The 19666-nt window shown below is 44.2% G+C and overlaps 1 protein-coding gene across 1 annotated transcript; it reads left to right on the top strand.

Moving 5' to 3' along the window:
• Positions 1-11139: 11139 nt before the first annotated feature.
• Positions 11140-19169, top strand: LOC115141466 (ion channel TACAN-like). Its single transcript, XM_029680353.2, has 12 exons — positions 11140-11415; positions 11646-11764; positions 11883-12002; positions 12155-12214; positions 12423-12518; positions 13340-13429; positions 13974-14039; positions 14644-14705; positions 14930-15022; positions 15133-15197; positions 18294-18362; positions 18659-19169. The coding sequence occupies exons 1-12, from the start codon at positions 11347-11349 to the stop codon at positions 18773-18775; spliced, it is 1026 nt and encodes a 341-aa protein (XP_029536213.1). The 5' UTR covers positions 11140-11346; the 3' UTR covers positions 18776-19169.
• The last annotated feature ends 497 nt before the right edge of the window (positions 19170-19666 follow it).

Here is a 19666-nt window from a genome sequence, read left to right on the forward strand (position 1 = left end):
AAAAACTTTACTTCTGTGACCTCCTTAGTTGTGATTGACGCTATTAAAAAGAGGATCCCATCAGCTTTCTATAGGCTAGGCCTACTATATTGATTTCTCAACTTTCCTAATATTATACTGTTTCAAGACAGGTGCATAATGGTCCTACATGAAAACAGATTTCATACATATACTCAGGGGGGAAAAAACGTCCCTTTTTCAGGACCCTGTCTTTCAAAGATCATTTGTAAAAATCCAAATAACTTCACAGATCTTCATTGTAAAGGGTTTAAACAATGTTTCCCATGCATGTTTAATGAACCATGAGGAATTAATGAACATGCACCTGTGGAATTGTCGTTAAGACACTAACAGCTTACAGGCAGGTCACAGTTATGAAAACTTAGGACACTATAAAGAGGCCTTTCTACTGACTCTGAAAAACACCATAAGAAAGATGCTCAGGGTCCCTTCTCATCTGTGTGAACATGCTGCAAGGAGAAATGAGGACTGCAGATGTGGCCAAGGCAATAAATTGCAATGTCCGTACTGTGAGACGCCTAAGACAGTGCTATAGGGAGACAGGACAAACAGCTGATTGTCCTTGCAGTGGCAGACCACGTGTAACAACACCTGCACAGGAATGGTACATCCGAACATCACACCTGCAGGACATGTACAGGATGGCAACAACAACTGCCGGAGTTACACCAGGACGCACAATCCCTCAGTGCTCAGACTGTCCGCAAGGCTGAGAGAGGCTGGACTGAGGGCTTGTAGGCCTGTTGTAAGGCAGGTCCTCACCAAACCCACCGTCGCTGGACCAAACAAGGATTGGTAAAAAGTGCTCTTCACTGACGAGTCGCGGTTTTGTCTCACCAGGGGTAATGGTCGGATTCGCGTTTATCATCGAAGGAATGAGCTTTACACCGAGGCCTGTACTCTGGAGCAGGATCGATTTGGAGGTGGAAGGTCCATCATGTTCTAGGGCGGTGTGTCAAGGAATCATCTGACTGAGCTTGTTGTCATTGCAGGCAATCTCAACGCTGCGTGTTACAGGGAAGAAATCCTCCTCCCTCATGTGGTACCCTTCCTGCAGGCTCATCCTGACATGACTCGCCAGCATGACAATACCACCAGCCATACTGCTCGTTCTGTGCGTGATTTCCTGCAAGACAGGAATGTCAGTGTTCTGCCATGGCCAGCGAAGAGCCCGGATCTCAATCCCACTGAGCACGTCTGGGACCTGCTGGATCAGAGGGTGAGGGCTAGGGCCATTCCCCCCAGAAATGTCCGGGAACTTGCAGGTGCCTTGGTGGAAGAGTGGGGTAACATCTCACAGCAAGAACTGGCCAATCTGGTGCAGTCAATGAGGAGGAGATGCACTGTAGTGCTTAATGCAGTATCTGGTGTGGCCACCAGCTGACTGTTACTTTTGATTTTGACCCCCCCCCCTTTGTTCAGGGACACATTATTCAATTTCTGTTAGTCACATGTCTGTGGAACTTGTTTAGTTTATGTCTCAGTTCTTGAATCTTATGTTCATACAAATATTTACACATGTTAAGTTTGCTCAAAATAAACGCAGTTGACAGTGAGAGAACATTTCTTTTTTTACTGAGTTTATAGTATTTTGTATATGTAAAGACGAGATTACATCAAGAATAGTCTGATGGGTGGCAATATTAGCCCATCACTTATGAATTATACCCAGTGTAAGGCAAGAAACAATGGCTTTTTTACAATATATTTGTTTACTTTTTCGAATCATAGTCGCACACCTCATGAAGCCTAGCCCATGGGCCTATATGTTTTGATATGGGTTGTAATCATAATCAAAGTGGCCAAATAACTTCTTAAAATTAAGCACATTAATCCAGGGGTGTAGAGCCTAACTGGCATACATAAGCAGTACGATTTTCAAGTTTGCGGAAGATAATTCTCACCATAAAAATGCACCTTTATAATAAAAGCTTCACATGCATAATCGCATTTGTGGTCACTATTGATAATGGTGTTTTCCCACTAATGGAAAATTCACGCTTATAGCCTACTGCCGTGTGCGCATTGCTGTGCTTATAATGTGAAGAAATAGACTAATAGTTTATATCACATTTTAAGCAAAACGTTCTGATCTGTTGCATTGAGTAAAAACGTTTTTTTTTTTTCATGCTAGTGGTTGTATTAATTTGGGATCTATTGCATCCCACAACTGTCCCGAACTATGTTTTGGAAAATGTATTTCTCGAATAGAATAGGTTGACTTTTGTACGATGGGGAATAGTAGATTGACATAGGCTATTGCTTTTGCTGTTCGTTAGGCCTACTCATCTTGTTGGCTGACGAAAAGTAAATGTGGACTGTTTTTCCAATATCTTCAATATGCACCTCAGAATTGGATAAGGACGCACGCAGTTGCGTCCCCAAAGTGTCTGTCAAATCAAATCAAATCAAATTTTATTTGTCACATACACATGGTTAGCAGATGTTAATGCGAGTGTAGCGAAATGCTTGTGCTTCTAGTTCCGACAATGCAGTGATAACCAACAAGTAATCTAACTAACAATTCCAAGGGGATAAGGAATATGTACATAAGGATATATGAATGAGTGATGGTACAGAGCAGCATACAGTAGATGGTATCGAGTACAGTATATACATATGAGATGAGTATGTAGACAAAGTAAACAAAGTGGCATAGTTAAAGTGGCTAGTGACATAAGAATGCAGTCGATGATCTAGAGTACAGTATATACATATGCATATGAGATGAATAATGTAGGGTAAGTAACATTATATAAGGTAGCATTGTTTAAAGTGGCTAGTGATATATTTACATCATTTCCCATCAATTCCCATTATTAAAGTGGCTGGAGTTGGGTCAGTGTCAATGACAGTGTGTTGGCAGCAGCCACTCAATGTTAGTGATTGCTGTTTAACAGTCTGATGGCCTTGAGATAGAAGCTGTTTTTCAGTCTCTCGGTCCCAGCTTTGATGCACCTGTACTGACCTCGCCTTCTGGATGATAGCGGGGTGAACAGGCAGTGGTTCGGGTGGTTGATGTCCTTGATGATCTTTATGGCCTTCCTGTAACATCGGGTGGTGTAGGTGTCCTGGAGGGCAGGTAGTTTGCCCCGGTGATGCGTTGTGCAGACCTCACTACCCTCTGGAGAGCCTTACGGTTGAGGGCGGAGCAGTTGCCGTACCAGGCGGTGATACAGCCCGCCAGGATGCTCTCGATTGTGCATCTGTAGAAGTTTGTGAGTGCTTTTGGTGACAAGCCGAATTTCTTCAGCCTCCTGAGGTTGAAGAGGCGCTGCTGCGCCTTCTTCACGACGCTGTCAGTGTGAGTGGACCAATTCAGTTTGTCTGTGATGTGTATGCCGAGGAACTTAAAACTTGCTACCCTCTCCACTACTGATCCATCGATGTGGATAGGGGGTGTTCCCTCTGCTGTTTCCTGAAGTCCACAATCATCTCCTTAGTTTTGTTGACGTTGAGTGTGAGGTTATTTTCCTGACACCACACTCCGAGGGCCCTCACCTCCTCCCTGTAGGCCGTCTCGTCATTGTTGGTAATCAAGCCTACCACTGTTGTGTCGTCCGCAAACTTGATGATTGAGTTGGAGCGTGCATGGCCACGCAGTCGTGGGTGAACAGGGAGTACAGGAGAGGGCTCAGAACGCACCCTTGTGGGGCCCCGTGTTGAGGATCAGCGGGGAGGAGATGTTGTTGCCTACCCTCACCACCTGTGGGCGGCCCGTCAGGAAGTCCAGTACCCAGTTGCACAGGGCGGGGTCGAGACCCAGGGTCTCGAGCTTGATGACGAGCTTGAGGGGTACTATGGTATTGAATGCCGAGCTGTAGTCGATGAACAGCATTCTCACATAGGTATTCCTCTTGTCCAGGTGGGTTAGGGCAGTGTGCAGTGTGGTTGAGATTGCATCGTCTGTGGACCTATTTGGGCGGTAAGCAAATTGGAGTGGGTCTAGGGTGTCAGGTAGGGTGGAGGTGATATGGTCCTTGACTAGTCTCTCAAAGCACTTCATGATGACGGAAGTGAGTGCTACGGGGCGGTAGTCGTTTAGCTCAGTTACCTTAGCTTTCTTGGGAACAGGAACAATGGTGGCCCTCTTGAAGCATGTGGGAACAGCAGACTGGTATAGGGATTGATTGAATATGTCCGTAAACACACCGGCCAGCTGGTCTGCGCATGCTCTGAGGGCGCGGCTGGGGATGCCGTCTGGGCCTGCAGCCTTGCGAGGGTTAACACGTTTAAATGTCTTACTCACCTCGGCTGCAGTGAAGGAGAGACCGCATGTTATCATTGCAGGCCGTGTCAGTGGCACTGTATTGTCCTCAAAGCGGGCAAAAAAGTGATTTAGTCTGCCTGGGAGCAAGACATCCTGGTCCGTGACTGGGCTGGGTTTCTTCTTGTAGTCCGTGATTGACTGTAGACCCTGCCACATGCCTCTTGTGTCTGAGCCATTGAATTGAGATTCCACTTTGTCTCTGTACTGACGCTTAGCTTGTTTAATAGCCTTGTGGAGGGAATAGCTGCATTGTTTATATTCGGACATATTACCAGACACCTTGCCCTGATTAAAAGCAGTGGTTCGCTTTCAGTTTCACGCGAATGCTGCCATCAATCCAAGGTTTCTGGTTTGGGAATGTTTTTATCGTTGCTATGGGAACGACATCTTCGACGCACGTTCTAATGAACTCGCACACCGAATCAGCGTATTCGTCAATATTTCCATCTGACGCAATACGAAACATGTCCCAGTCCACGTGATGGAAGCAGTCTTGGAGTGTGGAGTCAGCTTGGTCTGACCAGCGTTGGACAGACCTCAGCGTGGGAGCCTCTTGTTTTAGTTTCTGCCTGTAGGCAGGGATCAGCAAAATGGAGTCGTGGTCAGCTTTTCCGAAAGGGGGCGGGGCAGGGCCTTATATGCGTCGCGGAAGTTAGAGTAACAATGATCCAAGGTTTTACCACCCCTGGTTGCGCAATCGATATGCTGGTAAAATTTAGGGAGTCTTGTTTTCAGATTAGCTTTGTTAAAATCCCCAGCTACAATGAATGCAGCCTCCGGATAAATGGTTTCCAGTTTGCAAAGAGTTAAATAAAGTTCGTTCAGAGCCATCGATGTGTCTGCTTGGGGGGGATATATACGGCTGTGATTATAATCGAGGAGAATTCTCTTGGAAGATAATGCGGTCTACATTTGATTGTGAGGAATTCTAAATCAGGTGAACAGAAGGATTTGAGTTCCTGTATGTTTCCTTCATCACACCATGTCTCGTTAGTCATGAGGCATACGCCCCCGCCACTCTTCTTACCAGAAAGATGTTTGTTTCTGTCGGCGCGATGCGTGGAGAAACCCGTTGGCTGCACCGCCTCGGATAGCGTCTTCCCAGTAAGCCATGTTTCTGTGAAGCAGAGAACGTTGCAGTCTCTGATGTCCCTCTGGAATGCTACCCTTGCTCGGATTTCGTCAACCTTGTTGTCAAGAGACTGGACATTGGCAAGAAGAATGCTGGGGAGTGGTGCGCGATGTGCCCTTTTTCGGAGTCTGACCAGAACACCGCCTCGTTTCCCTCTTTTTCGGAGTCGTTTCCTTGGGTCGCTGCATGCGATCCATTCCGTTGTCCTGTTTGTAAGGCAGAACACCGGATCCGCGTCGCGGAAAACATATTCTTGGTCGTACTGATGGTGAGTTGGCGCTGATCTTATATTCAGTAGTTCTTCTCGACTGTATGTAATGAAACCTAAGATGACCTGGGGTACTAATGTAAGAAATAACACGTAAAAAAACAAAAAACTGCATAGTTTCCTAGGAACGCGAAGCGAGGCGGCCATCTCAGTCGGCGCCGGAAGTACAAATGTCTTCACTTGTAGCCTGTGAGAAAGACCCGATAATGTGATGGAGAGCCATGTGAGTGAGAGGTGCAGCACTCAGGGAGAAGGGAACAATGGCCACTGGCCGCAAAAGGCATGGAATGTTTTTGGGGTGCATTACAGCCACACAAAGGGGATACCGCTGGGAAATTGTAGGGGGATTAGTTGGACCGCAGAGTGAAGGAAAAGCAGCCAACAATTGCTCAGCATATACGGGAACATCTTCAAATCTGTTGGAAAAGCTTTCCAGGTGAAGCTGGTTGAGAGAATGCCAAATTACTTTGAAGAATCTCAAATGTTAAATATATTTTGACTGGTACTGTAAATCTAACAAGACTCCAGATACACTATAACTCCTTTGGCAGGTAACCTGCCCCGAAGATGCAGGTAACTTCCAACGTGGGCAGTTTTTGCCAGATCCAGTGCACCCTTCTTCTGTTCTTCATTTGCATAATTAACCAAAACAAGATCTCTTCTAGCCACCTTGATTGACTCTCTTCACAGTCCAAATGGATCTCCCAAATGAACCCCCTTGTCCAAAAAACGCGCTCCAACAAGAAATGCACTATTGGACCGATCCTTGTCTTCCACTATAACTTTTGTTTGTTTTGTTCCATTCTTTGACTTCACCATTTTCACCACCTGGAGGACCCAGGTGAGGTTTTCAAAAATAAATTCCCAAAAGTATTTTCTGGTCTAGGAAGGATAGAAGGTGACTACAAAATCTGCCTGAAAGAGGATGCTATCCCCTATTCCCTTACCCCCCCACCTTGTGCCTATCCCTTTATTGGCCAGAGTAAAGGAAGAGTTGGGGAGGATGGAAGAAATTGGGTCGGTGTCTAAAATAGAGAGTCCCACAGATTGGTGTGCAGGGATGGTAGTGGTCGCAAAAGCCAATGGGGACATAAGGATCTGTGTGGACATGACTAACTTGAATGAGGCACTCTGCAGAGAGAGACTCATCATACCATCAGTGGAGCAGTCACTGGCTCAGTTGGATGGCTCACAAGTCTTCACAAAGCTGGATGCCCGCTCAAGTTTCTGGCAGATACCGCTGTCATCAGAGAGTAGGGAGCTCACAACGTTTATAACACCGTTTGGCTGTTGCTGTGTTAATGTTTTGCCATTTGGAATCGCTTCCGGTCCTGAGCATTTCCAAAGACGCATGTCCCAGCTGTTGGATGGGCTGAGTGGCGTCATAGTCCACGCGGACGATGTGCTCGTGTGCGGAAGCGACAGAGCAGAACAGGATGTAAGGCTCACAGCAGTTCTGACCCAACTCATTTAACATTTACATTTAAGTCATTTAGCAGACGCTCTTATCCAGAGCGACTTACAAATTGGTGCATTCACCTTATGACATCCAGTGGAGCAGCCACTTTACAATAGTGCATCTAAATCTTTTAAGGGGGGGTGAGAGGGATTACTTTATCCTATCCTAGGTATTCCTTAAAGAGGTGGGGTTTCAGGTGTCTCCGGAAGGTGGTGATTGACTCCGCTGTCCTGGCGTCGTGAGGGAGTTTGTTCCACCATTGGGGGGCCAGAGCAGCGAACAGTTTTGACTGGGCTGAGCGGGAACTGTACTTCCTCAGTGGTAGGGAGGCGAGCAGGCCAGAGGTGGATGAAAGCAGTGCCCTTGTTTGGGTGTAGGGCCTGATCAGAGCCTGGAGGTACTGAGGTGCGTTCCCCTCACAGCTCCATAGGCAAGCACCATGGTCTTGTAGCGGATGCGAGCTTCAACTGGAAGCCAGTGGAGAGAGCGGAGGAGCGGGGTGACGTGAGAGAACTTGGGAAGGTTGAACACCAGACGGGCTGCGGCGTTCTGGATGAGTTGTAGGGGTTTAATGGCACAGGCAGGGAGCCCAGCCAACAGCGAGTTGCAGTAATCCAGACGGGAGATGACAAGTGCCTGGATTAGGACCTGCGCCGCTTCCTGTGTGAGGCAGGGTCGCACTCTGCGGATGTTGTAGAGCATGAACCTACAGGAACGGGCCACCGCCTTGATGTTAGTTGAGAACGACAGGGTGTTGTCCAGGATCACGCCAAGGTTCTTAGCGCTCTGGGAGGAGGACACAGTGGAGTTGTCAACCGTGATGGCGAGATCATGGAACGGGCAGTCCTTCCCGGGAGGAAGAGCAGCTCCGTCTTGCCGAGGTTCAGCTTGAGGTGGTGATCCGTCATCCACACTGATATGTCTGCCAGACATGCAGAGATGCGATTCGCCACCTGGTCATCAGAAGGGGAAAGGAGAAGATTAATTGTGTGTCGTCTGCATAGCAATGATAGGAGAGACCATGTGAGGTTATGACAGAGCCAAGTGACTTGGTGTATAGCGAGAATAGGAGAGGGCCTAGAACAGAGCCCTGGGGGACACCAGTGGTGAGAGCACGTGGTGAGGAGACGGATTCTCGCCACGCCACCTGGTAGGAGCGACCTGTCAGGTAGGACGCAATCCAAGCGTGGGCCGCGCCGGAGATGCCCAACTTGGAAAGGGTGGAGAGGAGGATCTGATGGTTCACAGTATCGAAGGCAGCCGATAGGTCTAGAAGGATAAGAGCAGAGGAGAGAGAGTTAGCTTTAGCAGTGCGGAGTGCCTCCGTGATACAGAGAAGAGCAGTCTCAGTTGAATGACTAGTCTTGAAACCTGACTGATTTGGATCAAGAAGGTCATTCTGAGAGAGATAGCGGGAGAGCTGGCCAAGGACGGCACGTTCAAGAGTCCAGGAGACTGGCCTGACACTAAATGAAAAACGCACTTTTGCACAGTCAGAGGTCTTGTTCTTGGGACACAAAATCAGTGCAGCTGGAATAGAGCCGGACCCGGAAAAGATCAGTGCCATCACAGATATGCTCAGACCCCAGAATGTGGCTGAAGTCAGGACCTTCTTAGGCATGGCCACATATGTGGGTAAGTTCCTCCCACAGTTTTCCGATACAACCAAACCCCTGAGAGACTTACTAGCCAAAGAGAATGACTGGTCATGGGGTCACATGCAACAGGTGGCTTTTGACAAAATCAAAGGAGACCTGGCCTCACAGAGAGTGCTGTCCCAGTATCGTCCCCACGCTAAGACAAAGGTATCAGCAGATGCATCATCCTTTGGGCTAGGGGCGGTCCTCACACAGATGCAGGACAACATGGAGTGGCGTCCAATATAATACATCTCCCGAAGCTTATCCGACACAGAGCAAAGGTATGCTCAAGTGGAGAAGGAGGCGTTGGCTATCACATGGGCATGTGAAAGGCTCAGCCAATACCTTATTGGCCTGCAGTTTACAGCAGAGACACCACAAACCACTGTTGGCTCTGTTAGGGACAAAAGAACTGGACGACTTGCCTCCCAGAGTTCTACACTTCTGCCTCAGATTACTGAGGTTCACCTACAAGATGGTGTATGTGCCAGGGAAGGCACTGATCACAGCAGATGCACTCTCCAGGGCCCCAATCAAATGTCCATTATCAGAGGAGGAGCAATGTCTAGAGGGTGAGGTACAGGTGTCCATTAATGCAATAAGGGACAGCCTACCTGCATCTCAGACCAAACTGCAGCAAATTGCAGAGGAGCAACAACGAGACCCCATCTGCCGACAGATAGTGCAGCAGTGCAAAAAGGGATGGAGGAACTGCCTCAGCTGCTGAAGCCCTATTGGGTGCACCAAAGTGACTTCCACTGTAATGGAGACCTTCTCATGAAAGGACAATGGATAGTTATCCCAGAGACTCAACCAGAAATGCTAGACAGAGTGCATGAGCGACACATGGGGATAACCAAATGCAGACTGAGGGCTCAACAGTCGGTGTGGTGGCTTGGTCTGAGTACTCAGATTGCCAAGTTGGTGGCCCAGTGTGAGGTCTGTACAAAATGTCAATCTTGTCATCCGGAGCCACTGATGGCAACGGAGCTGCTAAAACGGCCATGGCAAAAGGTAGGGGCAGATATGTTCTATTGGAAAAAATTACACTTATCTGCTAGTGGTAGATTACTATTCAAGATACATTGAAATAGCAAAGACACTCATAACCACATCAGCTGGTGTTAATGGATTTAAAGTCAATTTTTTTTCCAGGCAAGGGGTCGCTGAGGTCCTGGTTACAGATAACGCTCCCCAGTTCTCTGCAAGCTCCTTTTCTGTTTTTGCCGCAGAATATGACTTCACACGTGACCAGTAGCCCCTACCATGCACAGAGTAATGGTGAGGCAGAGAGAGCTGTGAAAACAGTCAAGGAACTGCTGAAAAAGAACAAGGATCCATACAGGGCTCTGTTAGCTTACAGAGTTACACCACTGTATCATAGGCCGTCGCCTGCCGAGCTCCTGATGGGCAGGAGGCTGCCTTCCCCATTGCCTGTCTCGCTGGCTCAGCTTAAACCCCGATGGCCTAACAGGAAGGCCTTCGCTGAGAGGGACAAACGGCTGAAACAAAACACAAACTGGAGACTTTATTCGGAGACACCGTGCTACGGAGAGGCCATAGCTGACCAAAGGTCAACATGTGTGGATTACAAATTCAAAGACACCAGTAATAGTGCTGAGGAAAGAGGATGCCCCACGCTCCTATGTGGTGGACACGGGCTCAGAAGAGGTAGGAAGGAACAGAACACACCTCAGAGCTCTTCCAGATCTACCAACCACACAGACTGAGGCCACAGAAAATGCATAAGAGGGGGTGAAGGAGAGATAATGCTCACAGAGCCACAAGCGTGCCAAAAAAGGGATGTGAAGCCACCAGAGTGGCTGAAAGACTATGTTACGTGAAGAGAAAACATACTGTTGGGGACCATACCCAGCAAAAAGAGACTGTACCTAAGTTAATGTTCATACTGTTTCAGGATGTGAAGTAGCGTGTTAGAGAATAACACTGGTTTCCAAATTGCATTTCAGCTATGGTTCAGTGGTTATGCATGTTGAGTTCTTGTTCATGGGAGAGGGAAAGATGTAGTAGGATGTTCCTTGGGGGTATCCGTACCTATGTATGACATGCGAGGGTTAGGTTAGTAAACATGCTGGAGCTAGAACCTTGTTGTCGTGCGTCCTTATTTTAGATAATACTACAGTCAACACTGCACTAGGACTGTTGTCCAAAACTGGTGTTAGTTGCAGAAGTAATAAATGAAGAATACGAGTTGGATTGGGAGAACGTGATGAAAGATGTGATAAACAGATAATTGCAAGAGAGAACAATGTCCATGTCAATCAAGCATATTTGTAACAAAGTCAAAGTTCACTGCCTGCCATAAACAGCCCGTGGACACGTAATACACACTCCCTGAAAACGTTTCACATTACATTGTCAGGAACATAGTTTGTTCATATAGACTCGAGCTGCTCTCTGGTAGATTTAACAGCAAGACCCTATTGACATTGCCTGTGATTTTGAGCAGAAGGCCTCTCTACCAGCCAGAGGACACAATTCCAGGAGGGCACTATAAGATTTCAGCAATTGGGAAACTCACAAAAGTTAGAAAATATGCCTCCAAGTTTGACAGCTGCACTGCAAGAGTGGGAAAGTCTAGAGAAAGAGTATCATCAGATTCAGGTGAGATGTCAGATCCTATTCTAATACAAATCAAATCAAATGTTATTTGTCACATGCGCCGAATACAACGGGTGTAGACTACCTTGAAACGCTTACTTAGTTACATAGTGTTACATACAGTAATCACAGTGGTTCATCAAGGAAGAATCATTAGAATAGATGTAATAGGCTATACATTATTGTCAGTATCTTCTATGCTGATATGATGATATTTAACATTTCGTTACTAGGAGAGCCACCGGCTATACTTGCAGAAACTAGAGGAAGTTTCCAAGCTGCAGAGTAATTGCTCTTCGTCTATCGCCCGCCAGCGGAGTAGACTTAAGGACATGTCTCAGTTAATGAAGAAGTAAGTTAATGCACACGCATACACGCTCTCACATACACACCTTCGCTCTCCTTCTCTAAACGGCTTCATGCACCCTAACACTATTTTTCAAGGCCCTCTATCCATCCTTTATAAACAGATGCAATAAGGAGAGACTGACAGAGGAGGATGTAAAAACCTTGGATGAAATCAAGGAGCACATCAAAGCAAGACCCAACGCTTTCTTTGAAATGGAGGCTTTCCTTCCAAAGAAAAATGGGTACGAGTGTCACTACATTAAAAACATTATTTCACAGGTCTCAGGGGAGGGACATGTGAAAGAGTTGTTGGCTGTTTTCCTATTCTGAGGATTTATACATTTCAATGGCCAGTTAAATAAAACAATTCTCATTCACATCTCACAAACTACAGGTTGTATCTCAATCTTGTTCTGGGCAATGTAAGCGTGACTCTTCTGAGCAAACAGTCAAAGTAAGTAGCTTCCACTTCAATGGATTTGCTAACTCTTAGAAATTTGAACATACTGTACTTCTTATCTAGTGAACCATAAACCCATTTGTCATTCTATTCCAAATGTCCCCATCAGATGGAGCTGATAATTAACAAATCATAAATCATCTTTCAACAGATGGCAACAGTGTGACTTTGCATGATTAGAAAAATGTTTCTTCCTCCTCAGATTTGCCTACAAAGATGAATATGAGAAATTCAAGCTGTACCTCACAGTTATACTGCTCCTATTCGCCTTCATGTGTTATTGCTTTGTGAGCTACAGGTAAGCTTGAATAGCTATGAACACAAACAGGTAAACAGCAAAGACCGTGCCGCAACCGAGGTGCACACAAACACACACAGAAAAAATAATTACCCACAAAACACAGGTGGGAAAGGCTACCTAAGTATAGTTCTCAATCAGAGACAACGACAGAAAGCTATCCCTGATTGAGAACCATACCCGGCCAAAAACAAAGAAATACAAAAACATAGAAAAAAGAACATAGAATACCCACCCTAGTCACAGTGTGTGTGACACACTTGATGATTTTGTTGCAAAACGCTATATAATGTATCTGCCTCACACTGAGAAATAACTAGTGATGCTAGGTTTTACACAGTCAAATGTGACAAAGAACAACATTTTTTTATAAAGAACAAATACAAATTATACATTTGTGACATCAATATATATTTTTTAAATGTAAAAAAAAGATCAATACTTACATTTTACATTTTAGTCATTTAGCAGATGCTCTTATCCAAAATGAGCGACTTACAATTAGTGCATTTATCTTAAGATAGCTAGGTGAGACAACCACATATCACAGTCAAATATACAAGATACAAACATTCCATTTCACCTTAACAATGGCTATATAGCGATTTGCAACAAAACCCATTTTAATACACATCTAAAATCTATTCATTAAAAAATCTGAGAACAGTAATACTTTGCACACACATGAAGGTACCCATAAGCAATCATATGTCATTCAACCCTGTCTAGTGTCTGAATCTCTCTCTCTGTGTGAGCGTGCATGCGTGCGTGCGTGTGTTTGTGTGCGCACATGTTTGTTTGTGTGTCTGTACCCTGTCTAGATTTGTTGACGCAATCCTCAATTTCTTGCTGGTGTGGTACTACTGCACCCTCACCGTACGGGAGAGCATCCTCATCAGCAACGGCTCCAGGTAGGCCCGTCAGTCTTCAGACCTAATCCCTGGCTAGAGATGATACATTCTTACACTGCTCAACAATAAATTACTTTGGCAAAATAGTAACTACTGCCTCCCGAGTGACCCAGCGGTAACTACAGACCCGGGTGGGTTCGAGACCCATGAGGCGGCGCACAATTGGCCCAGCGTCGTCTGGGTTAGGGGAGGGTTTGGCCGGCCAGGATGTCCTTGTCCCATAACGCTCTAGGGACTCCTGTTGCGGGCCAGGAGCATGCACGCTGTCATGGAAGCCAGTTGTACGGTGTTTCCTCTGACACATTGGTGCGGCCGGCTTCCGGGTTAAGTGGGCAGTGTCTCAAGAAGCAGTGTGGCTTCACCTCTCCTGAGTCAGTACGGGAGTTGCAGCGATGGGATAAGACTGTAACTATCAATTGGGGAGAAGAAAAAATATATATATATAAAATAGTAACTTCTACAGTATGATGCATTTATATAAGTACTCCCTCTTCATATTTGCCTATTCTGATTATTTTCTTGTTGTATTTGGTTAATGTTTCAGGATCAAAGGCTGGTGGGTTTTCCACCATTACGTCTCAGCCTTTCTGTCTGGAGTCATGCTGACATGGTGAGCAAACTCAGGAAGCGCTTGTTGCCAATAGTTGATCACACACCAACCACACTGTAGGTTTTTTCATAGGCAGTTTCCATTTCAAGCAATGGTATGATAGATGGCAAACAATAGAATCCAGTTTGCATTTTCTATTCCTTGTCAATATTTTAAGTTAATTTACTGCAGTGGGCTAAATCAGTGTCACACTTAGTATTTCTTGGTAGTCTTAAACAAATCGACTTTGAAACAAAAGTATACACCTCACACACATGGCTATGGGTTTAAAAAAAGAAGACACCTGTACCATGTCAGATATAGAGTTGAAGTGTATTCAATTTTGAGTTTGCATCCCAATATTACACTTTATATACATCACAGAAGATTGAAATATAACAAAACCGTTTGACATAGAAACACCGAATTGATTTAAGTCATGTTTATTAATTACGAAATTATGAAAAATATTACTAACATTCCACCCATGAGGCCACTAGAGGACGACCTAGTCATTTGACTGCAGGAAAGGGGTACGCACTTTTCACAACACCCAAAAGTCACTTAACATACACAAGAAAATGCAGTACACTGTATTTAAAAGTCATTGTCTGATGTCTCTTAGGCCTGATGGATACCTTTACCAGAATTTCAGGAACCAATTCCTCGCCTACTCTTTGTATCAAAGTAAGCTTTCGTACTTAAAAATCAAGGAATACATTAGTGTTACAACAATTGTCTAGTTAAAAAAAAATGTCAACCACTTCTTTGTGTGTGTGTGTGTGTGTGTGTGTGTGTGTGTGTGTGTGTGTGTGTGTGTGTGTGTGTGTGTGTGTGTGTGTGTGTGTGTGTGTGTGCGCGTGTGTGTGTGCGCGTGTGTGTGTGCGCGCGCGCGCGTGTGTGCATCACAGGCATCGTTCACTGTATGCAGTACTACTATCAGAGCGGCTGTCTGTACAGACTAAGAACCCTGGGAGAAAGACACAACATGGACCTGACTGTGGGTGAGACACAATGTAATAATTACAATGACCCTCCATGTTATAGCTACATAGTTACAGATACATTTGAGATACATTTGTTTACGTCTACGCTGTGTCCATCTATCTTTTAGAAGGATTTCAGTCCTGGATGTGGCAAGGGCTGACATTTCTTCTGCCCTTCCTGTTTTTTGGTCATGTGAGTATGCGATCTGGCTGTGTGATTCCTCTCAGCTCAGCATTAGTTGATCTGGAGTTAGTTTGCTTTGTCACGTATGTAATGCTGAGTCACACTGAGGCTACTTTGTTAGGGATTGCATAATAAATCACACAAAATGTAATCACACAGAATGTAATTCTCAACATTTTGTTGTTTTACAAAGTGGGATTAAAATGGATTTCATTGTCATTTTTGGTAAATCTACACACAAAAATGTGAACATTTATAAAAATGTAAAATAAAACACATCTTGATTATATAAATCAAATGTTATTGGTCACATACACATATTTTGCAGATGTTATCGCAGGTGCAGCAAAATTGTGTTTCTAGCTCCAACAGTGCAGTAATACCTAACAATACAATATGCACAAATCCCCAAAATAAAAAAGGAATAATTATGAGGATGAGGATGAGCAATGTTAGAGTCCAGAATATAAATATATACAGTTGAAGTCAGAAGTTTACATACACCTTAGCCAAATACATTGTTTTTCACAATTCCTGACATTTAATCCTAGTAAAGATCACCACTTCATTTTAAGAATGTGAAATGTCAGAATAATAGTTGAGAGTGATTTATTTAAGCTTTTATTTCTTTCATCACATTCCCAGTGGATCAGAAGTTTACATACATTCAATAAGTGTTTGGTAGCATTGCCTTTAAATTGTTTAACTTGGGTGAAACGTGTCGGGTAGCCTTCCACAAGCTTCCCGCAATAAGTTGGGTGAATTTTGGCCAATTCCTCCTGACAGAGCTGGTGTAACTGAGTCAGGTTTGTAGGCCTCCTTGCTCGCACACGCTTTTACAGTTCTGCCCACAAATTGTCTATAGGATTGAGGTCGGGGCTTTGTGATGGCACTCCAATACCTTGACTTGGTTGTCTTTCAGCTATTTTGCCACAACTTTGGAAGTATGCTTGGGGTCATTGTCCATTTGGAAGACCCATTTGTGACCAAGCTTTAACTTGGTGACCAAGCTTTAACCTGACTGATGTCTTGAAATGTTGCTTCAATATATCCAAGTAATTTTCTACCTCATGATGCCATCTATTTTGTGATGTGCACCAGTCCCTCCTGCAGCAAAGCTCCCCCATAACATGATGCTGTCACCCCCGTGCTTCATGGTTGGGATGGTATTCTTCGGCTTGCAAGCCTCCCCCTTTTTCCTACAAACACAACGATGGTCATTAACAGTTCTATTTTTGTTTCATAAGACCAGAGGACATTTCTCCAAAAAGTTCAATCTTTGTCCCCATGTGCAGTTGCAAACCGTAGTCTGGCTTTTTATTGGTGGTTTTGGAGTAGTGGCTTCTTCCTTGCTGAGTGGCCTTTCAGCTTATGTCGATATTGGACTTGTTCTACTGTGGATAAAGATACTGTGAAAGATAAAGATTGTGATACAGTGAGTTATAAGTGAAATAATCTGTCTGTAAACAATTGTTGGAAAATTTACTGGTGTCATGCACAAAGTAGATGTCCTAACCGACTTGCCAAAACTATAGTTTGTTGACAAGAAATTTGTGGAGTGGTTGAAAAACGAGTTTTAATGACTAAATGTATGTAAACTTCCGACTTCAATTGTATGCATATGATGTGTATGTATAGACATTATGGGCAATATATGAATAGAAAAGATGTGTACAGCAGTAGTTATATAGGATGAGCCTTGACTAGAATATAGTATATGTCATGTTCTGACCCTAGTTCTTGTGTTATTTGTTTTTTTAGTTGGTCAGGACGTGAGTTGGGTGGGCATTCTATGTTTTGTGTTTCTAGGTTGGTTTTCTGTGTTCGGCCTAGTATGGTTCTCAATCAGAGGCAGGTGTCGTTAGTTGTCTCTGATTGAGAATCATACTTAGGTAGCATGGGTTTCACTGTTGTTTTGTGGGTGATTGTTTCCGTGTCTGTGTTTGTTCGCCACACGGTACTGTTTCGGTTTTGTTCACGTTTATTGTTTTGTATTCATTGAGTGTTCATGCTTTTAAATAAACAACCATGGACACTTACCACGCCGCATCTTGGTCCGATCCTTGCTACACCTCCTCTTCAGACGAAGAGGAGGAAAACCTTTACAGAATCACCCACCAACCAACGACCAAGCGGCGTGGTAACGGGCAGCAGCAACAGTGGCCGAAGACACTAGACTCCTGGACGTGGGAGGAAATCCTAGACGGGAGAGGACCCTGGGCAAAGCCAGGGGAATATGGCAGCCCCAAAGTGCAGCAGGAGAGGCAGCACCACCAACAGCAACAGCAGCGGCCAGTTATGGTGCCCTTCTTTGCAAGGCATTGAAAACCCTCCCTGGTCTTTGTGGCGGAATCTGTGCTTGAAATTCACTGCTCGAATTAGATATTTGTATGTGTGTGGTACAGAGATGGGGTAGTTATTCATTAATAGTGGTTTTCATGATTTTCTTTAACGCAGAATAAGTCCATGCAACTTATTCTGTGATTTGTTAAGCACAGTTTAACGCCTGAACTTATTTAGGCTTGCCATAAGAAAGGGGTTCAATACTTATTGACTCAAGACATTTCAGTTGAATTTACTCATGATTTTAACATTTTCTTCAAACACAATTCCACTTTGACATTATGGGGTATTGTGTGTAGGCCAGTGACACAAAGTCTCAATTTAATCCATTTTAAATTCAGGCTGCAACACAACAACATTTGGAAAAAGTCAAGGGGTGTGAATACTTTCTGAAGGCACTGTAAATCTTCAGTCATATTGTAGAATTATGCTTTATCATGTTTTAGTGGCTCCTGAACCAGACCTGGGTTTCAAACTTGAAATAAGTATTTCAAATACTTTATCTGTGCCTGTTAACTTGCCTGGCTTTAATAAACAAATAGAAAAGTCCTAAAACTGCTAACCCTGCCCATTGGGAACTCCAGGCAGGCTCAAGCATGTGTTCAAACTATTTTTATCAAGTATTTTTCAAATATTTGAACCCAGGTCTGCCCTGAACAGTTTGTTGACCTAGCACTTGGTATTGTGTGTGTGTGTGTGTGTGTGTCCGTTTATACGTGTGTATTACTTAATGTGTGTGTAACGTGATGTTTTGTGTTGCAGTTTTGGCAACTCTACAACGGACTCTCTCTGTTCAGGATGGCTCGGCTCCCAGACTGTCAAGAGTGGCAGGTCAGTGTGCCCCCAGACAGCTTTCCTGATAGACATATTCTTTGCTCCATTCACCCCCTAAAGTGATTCAGTTGATAATGATAAAGAGGGCCTCATGTCTTAGCAATGTTAATGTGTGAACAGGGCATGGGGCTTGTACATAAAATGTTGATTTATTTATTAAATGTATTACGCCCTTTAGATTATAGTCTCCCATCCATTAAAGCAGACAACAAGCCTATTTTTTATTATATAATTATAAAAAAGCTGTCTTCCCCATCTTATGCCAGTATTCACAATTTCTGGTGTCATTCTAGGTCTCAATGTGTGGAATCTCTTTCCTCATTCTGTTCATGGGCAACTTCCTCACTACTGTTGCAGTAGTCCGCACCAAGCTCAAGAGCAAGGACCAGGCAAAACCCAAGGGTCAGTGAGATGAAGAGGATACACAGAAACTGCATCCGCTGGTTCATCCTATAGGAGCTTCTCTGGAACATTTCTATAATCATGGCTCATTTACTAGTGACAGAGGATCATGGGCAGTATTCAATGATCCCCAACTTTGGTTGCTTTGGGGTTGCTACTGTATAGATTTGTGATTTGGATAAATATAAAGATAGTTTCTGCTCAATATAATAATGGCACAGCAGTTTATGGTGTGACTTAGACATTTCAGAATAATTTCTACTAAATTAAAAGGACAGCAGAATAGTCAGTGTGATTGTGCAATAACATGGCCTCTTATTGCTAAAATAATAAATTATATACTGTGGACCTATCTCATATCCCATCTTCAGGTGTGTGTGAGAGATACCACAAGGCTTGACAGATTTATTGATTCCATGGATATCATCCCATAAGGTACAGGTCTGTGCTATACTGCTATCTGTTCTTGGTACTATCAACAATCAAAATACACTTTATTTAACTAGGCAAGACAGTTAAGAACAAATTCATATTTACAATGAACAGTGGGTTAACTTCCTTGTTCAGGGGCAGTATAACCCAGTTTAGGGATTCGATCTTGCAACCTTTCGGTTACTAGTCTAATGCTCTAACCACTAGGCTACCCGCCTTAATCTTTCATTATGTGAGGATACCTTCAATATGACTGAAGGTAACTTGTTTCAGGGATGTGCAGACAGTTTGTACTATTGGGTGGATTACATAACCTTGACACCTGGCCCACTGCACTGTGATCTGTGTTGTACTATTCCAGTTATATGTGCACGTCATTAGGTAATGTCTTTATGGACTAGTCCATTTCTTAAAATGTGTATTCTTCAAAGTGAGATACTCAGAAAATATCGTGAATAAGCAAATAA

This window comes from Oncorhynchus nerka, linkage group LG14, assembly GCF_034236695.1.
Source record: "Oncorhynchus nerka isolate Pitt River linkage group LG14, Oner_Uvic_2.0, whole genome shotgun sequence".
Taxonomy (NCBI): domain Eukaryota; kingdom Metazoa; phylum Chordata; class Actinopteri; order Salmoniformes; family Salmonidae; genus Oncorhynchus; species Oncorhynchus nerka.